Source organism: Bicyclus anynana, chromosome 7, assembly GCF_947172395.1.
Source record: "Bicyclus anynana chromosome 7, ilBicAnyn1.1, whole genome shotgun sequence".
NCBI classification, from domain to species: Eukaryota; Metazoa; Arthropoda; class Insecta; order Lepidoptera; family Nymphalidae; genus Bicyclus; species Bicyclus anynana.
Window position 1 is genome coordinate 13,870,252 of NC_069089.1, and position 21,502 is coordinate 13,891,753.

Genomic DNA, 21,502 nt, shown 5'->3' on the forward strand with positions numbered 1-21,502 from the left:
CTCTGTTTGGTTAGCAAAGATTATATAAGAACTGACAAGGAATATTGGCCTTACAATAATCATATCTGGTCATCCTTGATATGTCTAGGTTCATAATAAATTATTACTAGTATTTGTCATAGTTGTATTCTGATTGGAATGAAATACCTACGAGTATATACTATTTCGATTGCTTCATGTTGTTAATTAGAATAAATCTACCTAATAGTAGTAATAGTAAGTATTTTGTTTGTTTGTAAGACTTTTTAGTCTGGAAGTTTCATGACTTATGGCCTAAAAGACATATTGGATTTATGAAATACCAAAGACAATGATGATTAAGTATATAAAGCAACCTCACTTTACATACATCCAGGTTCTAGGAAATATTGAACTTTTCATTCATGGAATTTCTAGATCCAAATACGGTATTTGGATCTATTTTTGTTTTTAAAATTTAATAATACTTATAAATATAAGTAAATGTCAGAAATTAAATATCACGCGTCTCAAACGGTGAAGAAATAACATCGTAAAGAAATCTGCAAACGTAAGAATTTTCTTATGTGTGAAGTTTGTTAATCCGCAATGGACCTACGCGGTGGACTCTTAGCCTATACCCGCGCAGTCTTTTCGTCCGCGCAGTCTGACAACTTCGTTGATGACACTCCCATGATATGCGGGCGACGGGGGAAAAGACTGCGCGGGTGTGAAATCGTGCATGCGGGGAAGTGAGGTGCATCAGTTACAAACCCCCCGGCCCGCGCGGGAGTGTTCGTAACATCGGGAGAATTACGAATGAAGTTGCCATCCCTCTCATTCTGAAAGGAGACTCGTGCTCGTATTAATGATGATGTAGGTGCATTCCTCCAACTTTTCAGTTGTGTGCATTTTAAGAAATTAAATATCACGTGTCTCAATCGGTGAAGGAAAACATCGTGAGGAAACCTGCATACCAGAGAATTATCTTCATTCTCTGCGTGTGTGAAGTCTGCCAATCCGCATTGGGCCAGCGTGGTGGACTATTGGCCTAACCCCTCTCATTCTGAGAGGAGACTCGAGCTCAGCAGTGAGCCGAATATGGGTTGATGACGACGAGGTGCATTACTAATTAAAACATTGAAAACTATTTGTAATATCCTTGGAATTTTATTTTTAAAGTTGACATTTAGCATATACTGTAGATAGGTGCATTAATAGTACAAACAGTGAAAAGCATTTGAAATATCCCCGCATATTGTTATAGCTAAGTACAAAATTTTATTTTTCAAGACATAGATTTAAACAAGCCAAGAACAACTACCATTAATAGAATAAACATCTAATTGGCTAACTATTGAGTTTACCAAAGTGGCAATCAATCAATGTCAATGTATATGGTTAAATATACCACACCCCTTTAGTAGCCGCGGTCAAAGTGGTCTTGTTCAGCTAATTGGGCAACACTTTCGCTTTTCTTTACGTCACACTCGGTATAAACACTTTTACACTGAACCTAGATACCGCGCCCAATACCAAGGGATAAATACAGGTATAAATCAGTGTTGTAAGATAAAAGAAAAATAATAATATTTATGGGTGTAAAGTCTCATTTTTATCAAGATGCGATTCATACATCATTAGTAATCCATAAACGAATAGTCTGAGAAACGCCGGTCAAAATCCTTTCGAAAAAATAATTGCAATTTTAGTATTTCTACTTTCGGAAGATGAGTTGGCTTTGAATACAGTGGTAAGGTGTATAGATTATCAGTATTGCAAAAAACATGTCTACTATTAAATCATTACACCTGCCTGCAAGACGTTGCTAAGCAATGTCTTACACAGTACCACTCTAAATAATTTAACCAACTATTTCTGATATGTTGACGTTCCTTTACGACATACTCAAACAAAAAGTCCGTCCACTTACTAATAAATATACTCAAAGGCAAGCGGTATTCCGGGAATAGAAAAACCACACGTCCAATTCATAGATAGAATTAACATTTTTAATGAAAATGTTTTTTTCTTTTAGTTTTATAATAACTTTGTAGTTTTAATTAAATTTATATTGAATTAGCAATTTTGTATGCGTTCAATTAACGAGTATATTCTTACGCCCGCTTAAGACTAGAATGTTGTTTACTCCCGTGAGGTTAAAGTCACAAGTTATCTGAATGAACTCTGACGTCATTTATCACGTTCCAAAAGTGTGCTTGTTGGCAACACAGTAATCAGATGGTCGTTTCTTATCTAGACCTGTGTAGGCATCTTTAACAGACAGACACTATCGATGCTTACGAGGAGTGTGATATTGCTTTCATACCGGAACCACACATCTAAGGTCACTGATAAGTGACGCAAATCGCGACATAACTTCTAAATGTACTGTGAAAGACACAGACAGTTTATCTATTTGACACGCGCTTTTAATTGTTGCTGTTAAACAAGATTGACATTAAAAATATAATTGCGGGTCAGTATTTTGACCGCTTCCTCTTTACCTACTTGTAAAATATATTGAAATTTGACAGTTTTGTCAACAATTAAAAACTAAATAAGTATTAGTTTTCCATACATTTTAGTTATTTAATTCAGATATATGTTTTATATTTATCTTTTGTTTCTGAAGGTTAGCAGTAATCGATTGTTAGACTAGCCGACGCCTACTGGGTGCGGTTGTTTACGTACTGATAAGGCATTTTACTATATTTGAGTTATGAGATAACACACTACTACTCTTCATTACTTTGTTTGTTCCCTAATACGTATTCACGAATCAGCGTAATATATTTTTTGCGTATAACATACTGATAAAAGAAATATTATATTATTTGTAAAGGTTCCTTTGATTTTTTTTATTAGATACCTACCTAGGGTATTAATGATATTTATTATTGTTTAAAAAAACAGTTAAATATGCCAATAGTGGAACAAAATCCTGTATAACCTTCTGAAGTACACAATGTACAAATAAAACTTACCATAATGTCATTATTTTACTTTTATGAATGGATCAAATAATTTGTTTGTTAAAATAACGTAAATTATACATTAGAATAACACATAAACATTTATATTGTTTAAAAAAGGCAATAATTTATGAAGATAGGTACGCGTCAAGTAAGTCTGAAAAATTCCTGCCATTAGATATCTGCCTTGGCGTGTGTTGCATAAGCTGTTAGATTTATATATGTACACGACGATTACATTTATCTTTGGACAAATTCTTACTGTTTTACACTACATTTAACAGTTCTAAAGAGTCTTCTTTCTTCTCTTCTTTATCTTTAGTTTTTATATGAACAATTTATAATAAATTATTAATTTATCTCGTATGAAAACAAATACTTTAAAGAAGTATTCTCAAGTCAAGGGTGAACATGCACCTTCTAAGCAAAGGCGTTTTAGAGGAGGCTGAGTAATAATCGCTTACCATTAGAGTGCTTTTCCACCAGATATGTGATATACTACGTATGTTTGTTTGTCCACATGTGGTATATTAGTTAGATCAACTTAGACCAACTAAGCTAAGTTTTTTTTCCTTTTATCACCTCGCCACCGCTCTCAGAGCCTACAAAAAATTGGATGAGGAAAATAGATAGGATTTCCATCCAACCTGTGAAACTATAGTCTTCTTATAGCGCGGTGATATGTTAAACAGACAAACGAAAATCCTATAATCTTTTATCTTGAGCTCATCACATTATGATAAACTGAGTATAAAGCTTGTTATAATAATCTAAATCTTTTAAAAATATCAGTAATTTTTAAATTATTTCCTTGTAGAAACGAGTTAAAACAATTAATTATTACAATTATCTAAAAAAATCGTTGATATGTAGGAAGCATAATGCATCAGTTATCTATTATGTATAATAACTATACATAATTTGTTTTTCACAATTCGAAATCATTATAGATAAACAATTTAATTAATGAGACACTTGCGATAGTTATCGCGGCAGCTACTGTTGAGTTTATCGTCAATTATAGACCTGATTTGTTTATTAACACGATCACTTGTAGCATCTGTATCGTAAACAAAGTCATTATGATATACTAGCTTGGTTACACGAAATTCATACTTATGTAAACATGCATTCTAGAACTTTCTTTATATTTGAGCTGGATTTGTATGTTTCTTTCAAAAATTTATTTTAAAAACTAATATAAGCCGTGATAGCCCCGTGGATATGGCCTCTGCCTTCGATCCGGAGGGCGTAGGTTCGAATCCGGTTCGAGGCATGCACCTCTAACTATTCATAGTTAAGTAAGTTATATGCATTTTAAGAAATTAATTATCACATGTCTCAAACGGTGAAGGATAAACATCGTGAGGGAACCTGCATACCTGAGAATTTTCTTAATTCTCTACGTATGTGAAGTCTGCGAATTCACATTGGGCCTTTGTGGTGGATTATTTTCCCAACTCCTCTCATTCTGAGATGAGACTCGTGCTCATCAGCGAGCTGAAAATGGGTTGCTAATGATGAATGTAACGAGATCTGACTCGACGAATGCCGGGTCCATCGTGTGGCAGAGAGGAAAACTCTGCGCATAGTCTTGGACTTGTAATCAACGGGTGTAGGGTTAAGGAATTCCTTCACAAACGATTAACACTCCTCTTCTCCGCTCGTGTAGATCTCCCTGCCAGTTTTAGTAAGATACTACTCGAAAAAAAACTTGAAAAATCCGTGGAAGGTTAAAATATTTCAATCCAGGATAAGGATTGTGACTGCCTGACACGTACCCAGGGCGTAATGTTCCTCTGGGTCGAGTTTCTATAAAATATCACCATTCACATTCAGCATTAACAAATCTTGAAAATACTCGATAGATCATCAATATCACATTGGATAATTACGAATAGTTAACAATTTGTTCATTAGTTTACAATTTAGAAGATCGAATGTGCTGCCCCGGGCACTACTCGGGAATTTACTTTCCACAGAAGAAACCACGCCGTTTAAAGTTGTAACAGTGTAAAGAGAGAAGAAATTCTTGCTTTGAAGAAATGCCTTGATTATCTGAATAATTTCGCTTGCAGTGTGTTTTAATTAATTTTATCTTACACATTAATTTAAAATCAAAAGTAACATAATAAAAGTAGGGTAGTATTCACCCTTTTTCGATAAAAATCGTAGAACCGGGGCTGTCTTTGTAATGTCAGAAGCGATCCAAACCACGATCCGTAATCATGACAAATAATCAAGAAAATTACAATTTCAAAATTCCAATAACAGCTCGGGATTGGGAAGTGGAAGGTAGTGAATGCCTCGGAAAGGAAATTATGTTATCGGCTCCAATCCCCGGTGCCGCCGCACCACCAAACGATTTGATTTTCAGATACGACGCCTTGTAGAAAATACTCGGATGTAAGGAAACAATTGGTACCTCTTTGAAGTTAACTGGCTTACTATCATCGGCTGTATTATGTAGTCTAGTCTAGTCTAGTGGATGGCCGCGACTCTGTTTACGTGGAATAGGGTAGTTGACACATACCAAATTTAATTTAAACAATAGTAATATCGTCTAATACACGGAATAAGGGTCTGAAATATATCTATACTAATATTATAAACCTGAAGAGTTTGTTTGTTTGATTGATTGAACGCGCTAATCTCAGGAACTACAGGTCCGATTTGAAAAATTCTTTCAGTGTTAGACAGCACATTTATCGAGGAAGGCTAGCCTATATATTATCCCCGTATTCCTTCGGGAACGGCAACGGCATTTTGTGACCTCGCAATGTTACTTGATGTACTAAACGTTAAACTAATTGTTAACGAATATTTTTGTTTAATATTATTGTTTGTTTGTTAACGTGACGTCATGAAACAGTTATAATATAGACGGTACGTCTTTGCCGGTAGGGTGGTAATTAGCCCCGGCCGAAGTGTCCCACCAGATGGTAACTGGTACATGGTAAATGGGTAAATCGTATACTTTTGACAGAGGGGTAACGTCTAGCGAGGCAGGTCTTATGCTAATTGGTCAGAGGGTCATTTTACACTACAATAGTGTAAAATGTAGTATTTTGAAATATTTTTTTCTGTTCTTTCTTTAAATATTGAAATTACAAAGAACTTTGAATTTGAATCTCACAAGTGCATAATTTTAAATTTAAATGTAAGTGCAATTAACGTAGACACCCTGTCGTCTCTAGACGAACCTATATCCGTTTACTCAATACGGTAGTAGTAGGAATGCGGTATACCTATAAAATTACACGTAGATCCAATTATAGTGCAAAATCTAATTGTGCACAATGTAGATATCGTAAAACTTCCCGAACCCTTAGTAATTGTAAGCCTCGGGCTACAGGATAGCGGTTTCCGTAACATCAATATTCTGAATATGTATGGTGATATTTCTGAATATCCAAACCTCGCATTTTTCTACGAATACGAATCCATATTTCATCCTATTTTAGTTCCGGTACGACTGGAATATAGATTTTTTTAATGTTTGTAGTGACTTTTTGCGAATTATCATCATCATCATCAATCATCATCATCATCATATCAGCCGATGGACGTCCACTGCAGGACATAGGCTTTTTGTAGGGACTTCCAAACATCACGATACTGAGCCACCTGTATCCAGCGAATCCCTGCGACTCGCTTGATGTCGTCAGTCCACCTGGTAGAGGGTCAACCAACACTGCGCTTACTAGTGCGGGGTCGCCATTCTAGCACTTTGAATTATATTCAGAAAGTGTGCAGTGGTAAGGACGGTGGATTTACAAGACGGAGGTCATGGGTTCGATCCCCGGCTGGACCGATTGAGATTTTCTTAATTGCGCGCCCAGACCGCGCGGGTGTGTCAAAAACATCAGTGTTACGAACGAAGTTGCCAAGCTATAGTTAATCCAACAGCGTTATGGTTAAAATAAATTTGAAGACTATTAATAGACTCTTTGGTTTTTCTCTCATTTATTTATTACTTCTTTTTTTTAAAATTTTTAACAATATAAGTATAAAATACAAAACATTATTAAAAATTTATAAAAAAAAAAAATTCACCCTCCCGCTGCGGGACATTTGAGTGCCCAAGGAACCGGTGGTCAGGGCTCCAGAGTGAGGAACCTCCTCACAATACGCGCCGTCTCAAGAATCACTGCCTTTTGTATCCGACTCTTGATCCAACAGTTAAGCGAAAGCTTCTTAAGGTGTTGGTCGAAGCTTTTCGCTATAAGACCATTGACTGAAACAACTATCGGAACAATAATAGTTGACTCAACATTCCACATGGCGGTAATCTCGTGAGCAAGGTCCAAGTATTTTGATACTTTTTCCTTTTCGGCTTTAACCAGATTATCGTCATGTGGAACTGTAATATCAACAATTATTGCACGATGCACTGACCGATCGACTAGCACTATATCAGGTCTATTGGCTACAATATACCTGATAGACTCTTTGGTTATCTTTATCATATGAGTGTTCAGGTTTTACGAGCTGCACTAAACATATCACAATGAATGATGTTTGTGTGGCAGTCTTTACTACAGGACATTACTCCCTCTATAAAATACGTAATGTGCTTATAATAATATTACGAGATATATTGGCCATAAATTATGATAGTAATAAACATGCAGTGGGTAATTAAAGTGCACAGTTCTCTTAATTATTTTTGGACGATCCTTCAAAGAATAGGTATTTTTTCGAATCTATTTACCCTATTCCGAGTATATCGGAAATGAAACGTAATTACCTACTTCTTAATATTTTTTATGTTTTCTCGAGCTACTAAACCTAAACCTAAATATATATCGGTATTATGTTGGTAGAGATAAAAGAAATTCCAGTTGCCACCAACAACCCCCAATAAGGATGTACTATTTTACTATAACATAATAACTTTGCATTTTGAGCAAACTGTCAAAAAATTCATGGTACCAGCAAGTACTTATCAAAACATGGGTAATATTTACCTATAAACAAATGAATTATATACAAAAAATGGCTTTCAAGATAGTATAATACAAAAGACAGCCTTATTTATAAGAATCTTTATCATATACGAGCACACGCCCGCGACCCTACCCCTACCCTAAATATCCTATGTCCTTCTCCTGGTTCTGAGCTACGTTTCCACCAATTTTCAGTCAAATCGTCCTGCCGTTATAAAAAAGATCGGTTGTCTGTAAAGTCGGTTTACTGACGATAGTTGAACGTGACAACGTCATGAGAAAATACTGATGGAATGGTTGCATTTTTAAAAAGACAATGTTAGTTCTTTTAAAATACTGTTTAATAATTTTATAGACCAGAATATACCTTATTTCTTGTAAAAAAAGTTGGCAACCCTAGAGCGAAGGAACTACGCCTGACGTCATCTTTTTTCGAGTGTGCACCCGGCTCCATCGAATTATAAGACGATGTCACGTCAAAAGTGTAACTAACGTCACTTTCTTTTATGTATATAGTTTACAAACATGTTATAATTGAAACATTTGGTGCATTACGATGTTTCGAAGCAACCGCTCAAGAGGGATTGGTTACTAAAAACTACACTAAACAAATGCACCACTAAACTGCACCTGCAATAGTCAATAGCCGCTGGTTGTTATTTCATTAAAAGGTCGGCTATTACTGTCACCGATGTCCATCACGCGATGTATGACACTGATTTATAGACCACTCAACGACTTATCTAAATTTAAACTCATTGTGTATTTAGAGTGCCTTTTTGCGCAACTGACCTCTCGTATAAGACTTGACGGGTATTTCACAAGGCCTGTATATCTATTTCAAACAAAAAATAGAGCTTTTATCAATGAAAATTGAAAATTAAAACTCATTGTATTAAGGTAATTAATCAGACTTACACCCTACTTTGAATTCTATGATAATCTCTTTCCTTACTTGATTTTTTTTTTCCTTTGATGGCTGGCAACAGCCTGAGCGAATAATAATTGAATGAACGAATACACTTTTTCACTTATGATTACTACTACTACTACTTTTAGCTCCATTCGCTATCTATATCTATTCAAGCGATAGATACATAGCAAAGCTATTTAATATTTATTTAAGCGGTTGTATATGTATATCCTCGTTAGCCCACGAAATTATCTTTATTCTAATCGCGCGCGTAAGTTGAACGGACGCCTAAAAATATATTTAGGGAAAACTGAATACTCCCTCAATGATGTAAGCAAATATATAGCAAAGTCTGATCTGTATGGGGTCTTACCAAATTTGGCTGGGTAGAGGAAACAACACGAAACGAGTAGGGGAGTGTAGATATCAACCACCCCTCAACCTCTGCTATATCATGGACGTCGTCCTTTGATATTCTGATCAAAAGCAAATTTAGGAATGTAAATTAAATTGTCTTGGAATATTTTCTAGCATAGATATACTGAAATACGTCAACTTTAAATAAACATTCGCTTAAATTACTCACGTTCTCTCTAACACCGAGTATTTCAGACAGGGTGTTTATTGTGTTTCTGGTTACTAGATTTGCTTGGGGTTACCCGACTGACGACCTCGCCGTAGTTCCTGTAATCCATCTATCTACAATCTATCGACAAACATAAAGTCAGTCCAATAACAAAGTTCCTAAGAAATTTATAGACGAATTTCTTAAATCGACAAAAGAGGATTTTCTAGTACAATTTGTTTATTTTTAGTCTAAGCATGTTTCGAAATTATACTAAGTTTGTACATTATATCAATAAATACAAACAAACAAACACACAAACAAACAATACAAATAGACAAACGAAGGGCATAGCAATAACAATGACAAGAGGTAAATAGTGATTTTGAAAATACATTCAACAAAACCTTTTTTGTTTTTCATCTCGTTCTAATTGATGATAAATAAAATAGATTATGCTTTTCAATCAGGTGGTAGAGTCACTACAAATGGACAGAATTGACCTTTACGGGGTTGTAAAGGGGGTCAGTATATTCAAAATGTAGAAGACTCACTTCTATGCTGCAGCAAAAAATAAAAATACCGATTTTGAAAGAGCAACTTGTTGAGTTTATTTATTTTCGAGGCGTTTCGCAACAAAACTTGCCTTCCAAACCGGTGGTAAATTCTTTACAAATATTCAAACTTGACGTTTCACACATGCTTGTAAATTAAGTAAATTTTGATTATACTATCAATTCATTTTTGTTTGTTTCAGACGAAGCATACATGAAGCTGGCACTAGAGACCGTTGAAGAGCTGGACTGGTGCCTGGACCAGCTCGAAACCATACAGACCCACCGCTCCGTTTCCGATATGGCTTCGCTCAAGGTACGTGTTTTTGCTATTATTTATAATTACAAGATATTATAATAATATCATAGATTAAAGAACCCACCAGAAACGACATTGGCTACGGAGGTTATGTCCTCAAAATTAGCTTGTCGCCGGAAGAAACGCTTTTTATAAGCGCGAGCTGCAAAATTGCTAAGCCTCAGTCAGTCTTGTCTAATTTGATCACGTACCAATTCATAATTAAATTACTGAAACTGACAGGTCGACGTCACATGTACAATGTACATCTAATCGAAGTTGGAATTTCCGTAATGCAATATAATATGACGTGTCAACTATTAACTTGACGTTCATCAAATATCAAGATAGTCGCAACTTTCTAAACATTGTGATACGTAATCATGTATAACTCTCAGAACTCTGTATGTGCAACGATACCTGTACTATGATTGATTAGTGTTGTACTAAGAAATCTGCGATTTCCTGGATAGTAACTGTATGATCGATGTTTACAGATATCGGTTCTCATTCGTAAACAATGACTGTGAGTTGATCTTATTATATGACGTTAATATGGTCGTGATTCAAAATTTATGATATGACTAAGACTTGGCATATTTTCACTTAAGTTCAGGGTTATTACTGCCAATGACTCACACCTTCACTTTATGCACTGTCTCTCGGCGTTAATTGCATAAAATTTATTAGATCAATGTACCTTCTCAGTTTTAGAGTTTGAAACTTTAACAGCCCAACGCTGTACTGACTTCTTCTGATGCTACTATTATAATATCAACTGATTTAATATGAGCGTTATCAACTGAGTCGTGTGCTCGTAAATGTCAATAGACAGACAGACGGAAAAGATTGGTGACCCGACGATTTACTTACTATTAGCAATAACCTTACTTTACGTTGTGCATTCAGGTAAAAATAAATTACAATTTATTTAAATCATAGATTTTAATATTTTTTATGTCAACGTTTGGCTTTATCAATGCGATCGTATTATCTTCATACATAGACTTGTAGAAGCATTAATACATACAGAATACTTATACTTAAGTCAGAAAATCTTAGTGCAGTTGCATTAACTAAATTAGATTGGAAGATTAGATGTACTTGGAACATTTTACTTATTATTCACTCCATATTGTGTTACTCACTCATACCACAAGCTTAACCAATGTTCCAAGTACCTACTTACGAATAAAGAACTTTTTACAATTAATGATATCGTCACCAGTAACCTTTGCTCTTGCTTTGATTCCAGCAGGTTATTGAGCCACTGCATCAAGTGACAGTAGTTTTTCTTTTTTGCGATCAGACCTGCCTCGCAAGACATTATTTTTCTGTCAAAGTATATGATCAACGATATTATGCGATTATAAACACTGTCTCTATAGAATCGATGTTTCATAGTTTACAATCGTGTCCGTCGGTTAAAAACCTCTGTAAAAATACCTTTTTGTGTAGTTAAATGGTGTAAAAAACGAACAAAAACTGCTACTTTAGTATAAGATATGTATGAAATCTAAGCTTGTTTTCCTTAGAAAATGGCAGAAAATTTTGTTCGTGAATTTGGGTGCGATACTAGTCCTTATGTATTTAGTCTGAGGATCATACAATACGGTTTTTTGAACATAATTATTTTAAACGTAATTTTGCGTCAAGTGACATTATAGACTAGCGGCTTAGCTCGAAAAATGTCTTTAGTTTTTGATTTACTAACTTTAGAACCACAATGTTAAATTTGTACCAAAACGATTGTTGTTACACACGATGTAATATTTTTTTTTTATCAGACTACCGAACATTGAAATAGATAGATAGAAATAAACGATGAAAATGCCTAAATTTTTAATTTTCAAATTTAATAAAATTTTCACTTTTGATCATGATATCTCAGGTTAGTTTCAATATTTCGACCCAAAATTTCAATGCAAAATACTTCGAAGTAATTTTGCGTCGAATAAGATGAGATAAATCTCTTATTATTCATAAGATACAAAATGGTGAATGTTCGAAAAAAAATACATCAACAAGTTGTGTTATGAATTTTTGAATTTATTATTATTATCAAAGAAAGACCAAAGTCTGAAGGAGTTCTGTGGGCAGATAAAAATCAGAATGTTTTATCAGGATAAATTGAGGTAAATTATTGACGTGACAACGTCTTATAATTCGATGTAGCCAGATGCAAACTCGAAAAAAGATGACGTCATGCGTCGTTCCCTCGCTCTAGGGTTGCCAACTTTTTTACAAGAAATAAAGTATATCTCGCTCTTTCTTTTGAAAAATGCAACCGTTCCTTTAGTATTTTCTAACGTTGTCACGTTCAACTATCGTCAGTAAACCGACTTTACAGATAACCGATTTTTTATTTTGGTAGGTATATTAAAAATTAAACCTTCGAATCATAATCTATGTGGAAAAGAAAATAATATAATGAAAACATAATCTTTAATCATGCCCGTAGTACGGAACATAATACCGAAAGTTGAAGTAAATTACTTTGCTAAATGTCAAAGTTTACAGGGATTCGCGTCGCAAATCAACGTTCCACTTTTCTAATTTCCAAAACATAATACCTATGGTTACCGAGCTTGTTTTACACGAGTTCTGTTGGTCTTATTGATGGAATGCCGAACGCGTAGCTTTCAGAAAGAAAAGTTTTAATGATTTGGTGATATAGAGAGGTATACTTACAAGTAAGTATAACTAACTAGTTCAAAACGAAGAGCGTTCTCATTTCTGTAGCAACATCTTGTGTACCGTACTGAAGTTTACTTACTAGTAATTTAATGTTTTACATAATCAAAAAGACTAAGACTTACAAGGTAAGAACTCCGTATTATATATTTTAGCCTCATTTGAATTTTAATTGATTATATCGATACATCATCGTAATAACTACGTCAAGAGAAAATTGGATTACACTTTAACCTTTTGTCTTTTCATAAACCTAAGACATGGTCAGCCTATGCTGTTTTGCCGATGCCGATTCGCTTTTCTTTGGTGTTTTAATCATGCTTGCTTTGGGAGGATTTTTTCGTGTCAATATGAGAAATTATAACTAATCTTTAACAAAGTCATAAATTTTGGTTAAGTTTGATTGTCTCCATATCGCAGTGGTATGCGCAGTGGATTTACAAGGCGGAGGTCCTAAGTTCAATCCCCGGCTGGGCCGATTGAGGTATTCTTAATTGATCCAGGTCTGGCTGGTACCGCCGAGCGATTTAAAGTTCCGGTACGATGTCGTGTAGAAACTGAAAGGAGTGTGGATTTCATCCTACACCTAACAAGTTAGCCCGCTTCCATCTTAGATTGCATCATCACTTATCATCAAGTGATAACTTGTAGAGAATAAAAAAAATATATGATTTTTGAAAGAGTCCATTAGCATCCGGATTTTCGGATATCTTCCTAAACGTTCAAGGATAAAATGCAGTAAACGGAAAAGTCTCTATCAAGAATTGAAGAATTTAGAAAGTAATTCCACGCAAATTCCCGGGACACCCATTTGGAGCGAGACCGCACGTCAATCGAGCTTTTCGTCTGACGCCGACGCACGTTGCCACAAAAGAGAATTCTATTATCTCTCCGATTTATATTTCTAGCTTACTTTCGTAGTACCAACAAAACAAAGTTGCTGGATATGTCACAAAGTCTGTGCTACGTAGTGGCAAATATGAATTATATTATTTTGAAGGTACCAAGTAGTTTAAAAATAAAGGAAAATAAGGAATAGTGTTTGCTATTTTATGCTGATGGTTTTTAGTCAATGAAAATGTAACATTTGACAGCGAACTCACCTGATTTCAATTAACGTAAGCGGTACAAAGGACATTTTCTAAAACGAGCTTTTAATTGTTAATTAGGTTTATTTTAAATCTACACTTCAACTTTAACAAATCAGCTTTATTCATTTCCACGCGGACGAAGTTACGAGCTTCCGCTAGTATATTATATAGATAGAAGACACAATTTACTGTTTCGAAAATAAATTTCAGTATGATTGGACCCTACTTTTTTTTTAATTGAGAAAGAATACAATCCGCGCTGATCAGTCAGGATGATTCCTTTGCGGAAAATTACAATTTGCCGCAAAAATTAATATAGTAATTAGATAAAAATATTGTTTGTTTCTCTTCTACACTGAATACTGACACAACTACATAAAAAATTATTTGAACTCCATGTCCAGTGTAAAATTTCAATGTCACGCAATATTGTCAAATATCAATATATCACATGCGCAAGACATACATAAAACAAAACAAAACCTGAACCCTCATTCGCTCGAGAGCTCTTTTAACGGACGTTAAAAAAGCGTTCAAATACAACAAATGCATTGCCAAGTATTGGTCCGCTGCTAACCACCTCGTTATCTTTGAAACAAAAACGAAACCAGACATACGATGCCACAGACGGACACGTCAAATTTATAGCACCTCTCTACTTGTTACAGACAACATCAGTGCAACACATTGTCTTACATTCCTAGTTTACTTGTTCGCAACTAGTTCACGTAACAAAGTATCTCCACAAACATTGGATCCGTTCTGAATTGCAGTGTCACGTTGACATATTAGTACAAGTTTCTACGAACAGTCGTGCACTATAAAACATTGTGGTGTGTTACTTGTAATGTACGTACTATATGTTATATAGTGACCTGCTATCTCTTACTTTGTGTAAATGTTTGTTATTGAATATTATTTAAACGGGTACATACCACGATAAAACGACGAGATTTTTAATGTCGATATTTCGACTTAGTTGCATGGATCGTGGTCACGACGGTACTGAAATTGCGAGATGCGAAGTTGACATCAGCTGTTAGGGGCAGAATCGATCTACCCTCTTTCTAGTTCTTTTTCTTTTTTCAACAACCTCGCGTTTTTGGCTGTTTAGGCAAACCATACTCACGATATCGCTTTTGTTATTAGGTGTTTCGCGGCGCCCTCTTGGTTTGCACAATTCTACCACCGGGTTCCACTCGCACACACAACAAGAGAAGCCAATCTAGTTTGGACTTATTTTTCTTATCAAACATTCAAACACAAAACCTCGAATTTCTTGGCGAACACACTAATATAACATAACAGTTAAATATTTTTGGATAATTAAACCAATCGTTAATGTCATTAAGCTCATTGAGTGTAAATAAATGGTAGATCACGATGTTAAATTCTCTTAGGTGATAAATACAGAATGGCATTTATCACCCACGCTAATGGTAGTTATGGTGAAATAACTACGCCATTAAATATGACTTGTCAGCATTAATTAACATTATCGTACTTAACCTATTTATCTATATTTATATCACTCTTCATAGTGCATCCAACAAAATATCGTGCTCTTGTTTGAGCATATTTTGCATAGCACGTCTCTCAGACATTTTTTGGTAACTCAAAAAAATGATCTCTAGCTTGGATCAAGCCCTAAATCATAATGGTGTAAACAGAGACCATTATATGTGCTGCACTTTTTAAGTTCCGTGCCTTAGAAAGTAAAAACGGATTCCTTATTTTTAGCAGACTCAGAAGTGGATTACAAAAATAAGAAAACCAATGTCGAACAAAGGTTATGACCTTGACTGGAGTCACGCACTTGTGAACGTTGTATATAGGGTTAAGGGAGCCTTTGACAGTTAACCAACACTCTTTTCCACTCAAGTCACTCTCCCTGCCTGTCCCAAGAAACTCATAAAGAATTACACAACAAGAAATGTGGTTGGCTTGAACGTCACGAGTATACTGAAGCCGAACGCACGACGAGCGCCTTATATCGCAAGTCGTTCCCGCCAACCGATCGATACCTCTCTCTAACTCCCCTATCTTTATGGAAACAATTCGTCATATCCGTCTCAGATTACTATTTCCTACATTATATTATCTTTTTATAGTTCGTCTGTCCGTCTGTCTTTAGAGACCCTTTAGTACTCTATAGGCCCAGTAGACAAACTAAGTCTAGAATCTAAGAATTTTTTGAGCCGGTCCAATTTTTTCATTCAAACAAACAAACAGTCAAATCTTTCCTCTTTAAAATATTAGTATAGATGATTGCTATACACCTAAACTAGAGCAATCAGCAACTTTGATAATGAATGTTAGAATTCGATAGTAGGATAAAACAATTAGGTATCGGCGTAATTAGGTAGGTAAGGGTTTTCGTAGCGGTTGTTATGGTAACACGGTAATTAACGATGAACCCTATTTGATGTCTGGGTAAAGTTATCTTGATCGGCAATCTATTTTTGTTTTTATCGTGATTTAATCGCCCGATACTGTCTTTATTTTTGTAGACTAAATGTACTCTTCCAACCTACCTTTTTTCTTTTTCCAGTACATTTTCTTCATTTAATTTATTACAAAATATAATAATTTGAACTATTGTTATTATAAACTGCTGCTTTGTTTACGTGGTGTAGGCATCTTCTAATTTAAGATGTGATCTTTACATGCTCTGTCAAGTTTTGTTATATTTATGTGACCGTTAAATTGTAAAATACGTTAGTTTATAATCTCACTCGTCATATTATAATCTGCCGTCATATTGTGAACTGAAAATACAGATTACAATTTAACGTGTTATTTTTCGGTATATTATAATGTATCGAAAGTGAAACTATTAAATTGTAATCTTAAAACGTCAACTGTCCGAACTAGCCCCTGATTGGTCGGCCTTACAGCAGACCGTTCTGTGCCCATAGAGTTACTAATTAAACACATATGTCAGTCAAATATACTTCAATAATTGTGACATCACATATTTATTTATTATTTATTATACCTAAAGACTGATCTAAGTGCCCGTGCACCCGAATTGTCATGTTCTAACCTAACCTAACCTATCTTTAGATTTGACTGAATTATACTTAAATAAATTAAAATATGACATTAACTTCGTTATTGATAATAATAATATGTTTAGCTTACAAACCATCAAATCAAATGCAACATCACTAATGCAAGATTACTAGTTATCTGAATCAAATGTATTGCATTTGAATAATGATTTGTTTTCATTAAATATGTGTTTCTTTGTGTTATTTCGTTAATTAACTGTCTGCCTGTCAGTCAGTCATTTCGCTGGCTGAAATGTTTTTAATTCATTTGGTAGGTACCAAAAAAGGTAGATTAGCGTGCACGGATTGATTGTGAATTTACGAGATGTTCGTAGGTAAGTTTACTTAGTTGAAGGGTTCATTAGGGTTCTTTAGCTCTAGAGAATTTTAATAGATAGTTTTCCAAATTCGAAAAAGTAACATAAACTGTTAGTTTTCATAATGTGATTTCTCGAAACTTTAATGTCTAAGAGTAAAGCTGGTTACACAGGGCCTTGTTTTTTTGTTATTGTCATCATTTTAATTTACATGGGATTTATTTTATATAACACCATCGGACGCCCGCGACTTCGTCCGCGTGAAACTCGATATAAACTTTCAACTACGAACTACGCTACCCTACCCGTACCCTACCTCTACCCTACCCTACCATACCATACTCCTACCCTACCCCTACCCTACCCCTAAATCTACCCCTATCCTACTCCTACCCTACCCTACCCCACCCCTACCCCACCCCTACCCTACCCCTACCTTGTTTTCTAATTATTATTAATATGAACTTTATACAATAACAATGAAGCTAAAAATTTTAGTTAGAAAACATTTGTATGGGAAAAAGAAAAGGGCCATTTTTATGGTTTTTCCGGCAATTATTCGAATTTTTCTCGCCGTTAAAACCATCCTAGAACTTCAACGAACATTTTAAAAAAGGAATTGGCCAAATTGGTCCAGGCGTTGTTGAGTTATGCGCTTACCAACGCATTTTGCGATTCATTTTTATATTATAGATATAACTTTATTTTGAACTTCATGTCACTTAACAGACATACCGTTAATCTTTTTTTTTATGTAGGTATGAATTTATTTACATTGACATAATTTTCCCAAAAGTCTCGTAAAAATCAATATATTCAAAAGTAGTCAAATACATATTTATAAATAGTAATTATTATATATTATCATCTCTGGTTATCGTGATAAAATTTAATAACATGGGAAACCAAAAATTTAACATCAAGGAAATCGTGGTTAACCACTAGTTATAAATATAAAAGCATTTTTGTACTGTATTGACGTCACATGTACACGAATATAACTCCCGTGCCCTTTGATAATGACTGTGATATGTAAACGTCACGCGCACCTATCGTTAGTCGTTACAGTATCAATAATATAATAATCCCTTCCGATCTTCGGAGGTCACTAACCTTGACGAAATGTTTATTTATTTCTGTACTAGCTGTTTCAGAATCGTCGGGTTTTTATAAAGTATCACTCTATACTATAAAGAGAGAGTAGAAATCGAGTGTTTGCACTTTTTATAATGTTACTAGCTGACGTCGCGCGGTTTCACCCGCGTGGTTCTAGTTTCCGTAGGTATATGGGGATAATATATAGCCTATAGCCGTCCTCGATAAATGGGCTTTCTAACACTGAAAGAATTTTTCAAATCGGACCAGTAGTTCCTGAGATTAGCGCGTTCAATCAAACAAACAAACTCTTCTGATTTATAATATTAGTATAGATAAAAGAAAAATTTAGTTCGAGTAAAACAAAATAAATAATATTTGCCTTTTAGTCATTTCACCTTATTCTATCCACTAAACTGGTTATCATAAACAATGAACTTAAAGAAAAAAGTGAATCGAAAAAAACAAAACTTCAAGGGGAACATTTTAGATATGCGTACTTAAATCATACTAATATTATAAAAGCGAAAATGTGTGTGTGTGTAAATACTTACACTTACGTAATTGTCACATCTTTACGCCGCAATGATTACAACTAGAGATAGATTATTACATACACTACTTTTTATCCCGAAAGAAGTTCATGGTTCCCGCGGGATTTGTGAAAAACCGAATTTCACGCGAACGGAGTCACGGGCGTCCTCTAGTATGTAATAAATCTTGATAAAAATGGACTACATGGTTCTTTTGTTAAAAATCAGTTTTGAACGTTTCACGGGTCACGTAGTTCAGTGGTTTCAATTAAAAAATAATTATCGTTTGTAATTGACCTGACCTACTAACTTGTGTTGCAGGAATTAGTTATATAATATTAGTAATTAACACTTTCGATTTTAATTGCTACTAATTCATTTCATTGACCAATTAGTGACTTTTCTTCAACAGAAAAAATACCGAACCAGTCAAATTATCTCGCATTAAAAATGGCATTTGGCATGGAGGGAGATATAAAAAGTAAAAAAAAAAAATTATATACCATTTAGCCACCTGTGATTTAGCTATTATTATTAAATGTTTAGTTAAAGTTATTTAACAAAAACTAAGGCGTAAAAAGTATAAACATATAAAGAAGGATAACCCGGTTTTAATCAAGTGCAATCGTAACAAATATATTGACCAATAATCTCGTATTTCCGAGATATTTACCTTCTTTATGTTTGTTGGAGATATCATGAAGTGTTATATTTTCATGTATGACGAAATCGCACAGTCACATATCAGTGTAGTTTGCTAAGATTTGTGGTTATTTGTTACTGAATTACTCTGAAACGAATTAAATCAAAATTTAGCACTTTATGTTTTTATTCATCACAAGCAACTTAATATAATACTTACTGTTGGGTCTAAGTAGACCATTCTCATGGCTAAGTAGCTCTGAGATTGGAGAGCTAAAGCCTTGATCTAGCTGCTTTATTTTGGCTCAAGGAGCTTAAATTAATGATATTCAATCTTTAAGTAACAAATGTTAATAATAATTTTCTGGCAACCTTATTTAATAAGCCAGATCCTGTGTTTAATTCTCTAGTCAAAAAAAAATTTCAAAGTTATCTCTACCATCTTAAACTGCGACACCAATTTTCATCAGGTGATATGCCTAGAGATTCCACGTGGGAGGAAATGTTGAACCAATAACTTCTGTAGCGACAGTTTGCTACGGAAAATAAAATGAAAAATTGTTGGTTTGACCCACAGTTTGAACACAAAACCTCGCAATCCGTAGCTTACCTACATATCTATTACGTAACTACAACCTGCCGTTAGATGAATCTTCCTGCCTTGCAAAGATATTCAAGGAAAATGTGGGATGAGTTAAATTACCGCTATCCAAGAAAGGCGGTTCATTTTCCTTCCATAAAGATAGGAAAATTAACGGACCTAATTGGTTTTTTTCTCTCTCGTTATCGTTCACTCATAGGAAACAAGTTATATCAAAGTAAAATAAACCATTATTTGATTACTTATTTATCTATATTTATAGAAATAAAGTTTGTGGTATTGAAGGGGGGTTATCTCTTAAACGTAAAATTCTTTTACCACTAGAAAGCCATGTATATTGTGACGTTATTATGTATTTTTATTTTAAAATTACATGTAATTTTTCGAGCACTGTGCCTTTTTCAATTTTGGGTGTTGGAAATAGATCTTCATTTAACTTCATACTATATTCGAACGCTTTATTAACGCCCGTTAAAAAACTCTAGTGCGAATAGGGGCTTAGATATCAAAACTACTTGGCAGATTTGAGATTTTTCCATGTATTGTTGGATCTGACCCAGTAAACCCTGACGTAGTAGTAGTACTAGTTAGACCCTGAAGTAGTAAAAAAAAAAAAGAAACCCCTAAGGAAAAGAAAAGCCGATATTGGTAATTTTATATGGGAATAGCCACTTCGACAATTGTACCAGGTCCACCGGGATAAATATAATTTACACATTCTCCTGCCAGAAAATTGCCTATAAAACTGAATATCTAGGCTATTTTGGTACATTTACATAATTTTACTCCTAAGGTTAACTATTATTGCCATTAGATGTTTACGATAATAAACTAAATAGGTTTAATGTGTCCTCCGAGGTCCGTGAAGGTATACGTGCATATCATTAATTTTATATTGCGTATTTATATGATCCATGCTTGTATTGTAATTATTGAAATTACTATAAAGTGCTTAAAATGTAAGATATGATAGGATTTTATTAATTTATGTAGTATTCTGAAACGAAAAATCCTTCAATAATAATACCGATTGTTACTTTTAAACAAAGTTTTGAGCTAGAACAACCAATGTGCTGTTATGTCTTGTTCTACAAAAAAATACAGAAAAGTTGAGCTATAAATATAGCAGTAATAATTATTTTGAAAATCATGCAATAAGTACTTATTCTGTTGATTATGAAAAATAAGGTTTGATGAATTAGAAACTCTGAAATAACATCAAATGATTTTTTTGTCAAAAAAAAACATACATACAGCCGAACGT

The 21,502-nt window shown here is 34.4% G+C and overlaps 1 protein-coding gene across 12 annotated transcripts in view; it reads left to right on the forward strand.

Annotated features, from left to right (window-relative positions):
• Positions 1–21,502, forward strand: part of LOC112044075 (cAMP-specific 3',5'-cyclic phosphodiesterase) — a 629,441-nt gene that overhangs the window by 566,079 nt on the left and 41,860 nt on the right. For all 12 annotated transcript variants that reach the window (XM_052882556.1, XM_052882561.1, XM_052882560.1 and 9 more), the window contains one exon: positions 10,118–10,230. In XM_052882556.1, the coding sequence (XP_052738516.1) occupies positions 10,118–10,230 (113 nt within the window). The remainder of the gene's footprint in view (positions 1–10,117; positions 10,231–21,502) is intronic.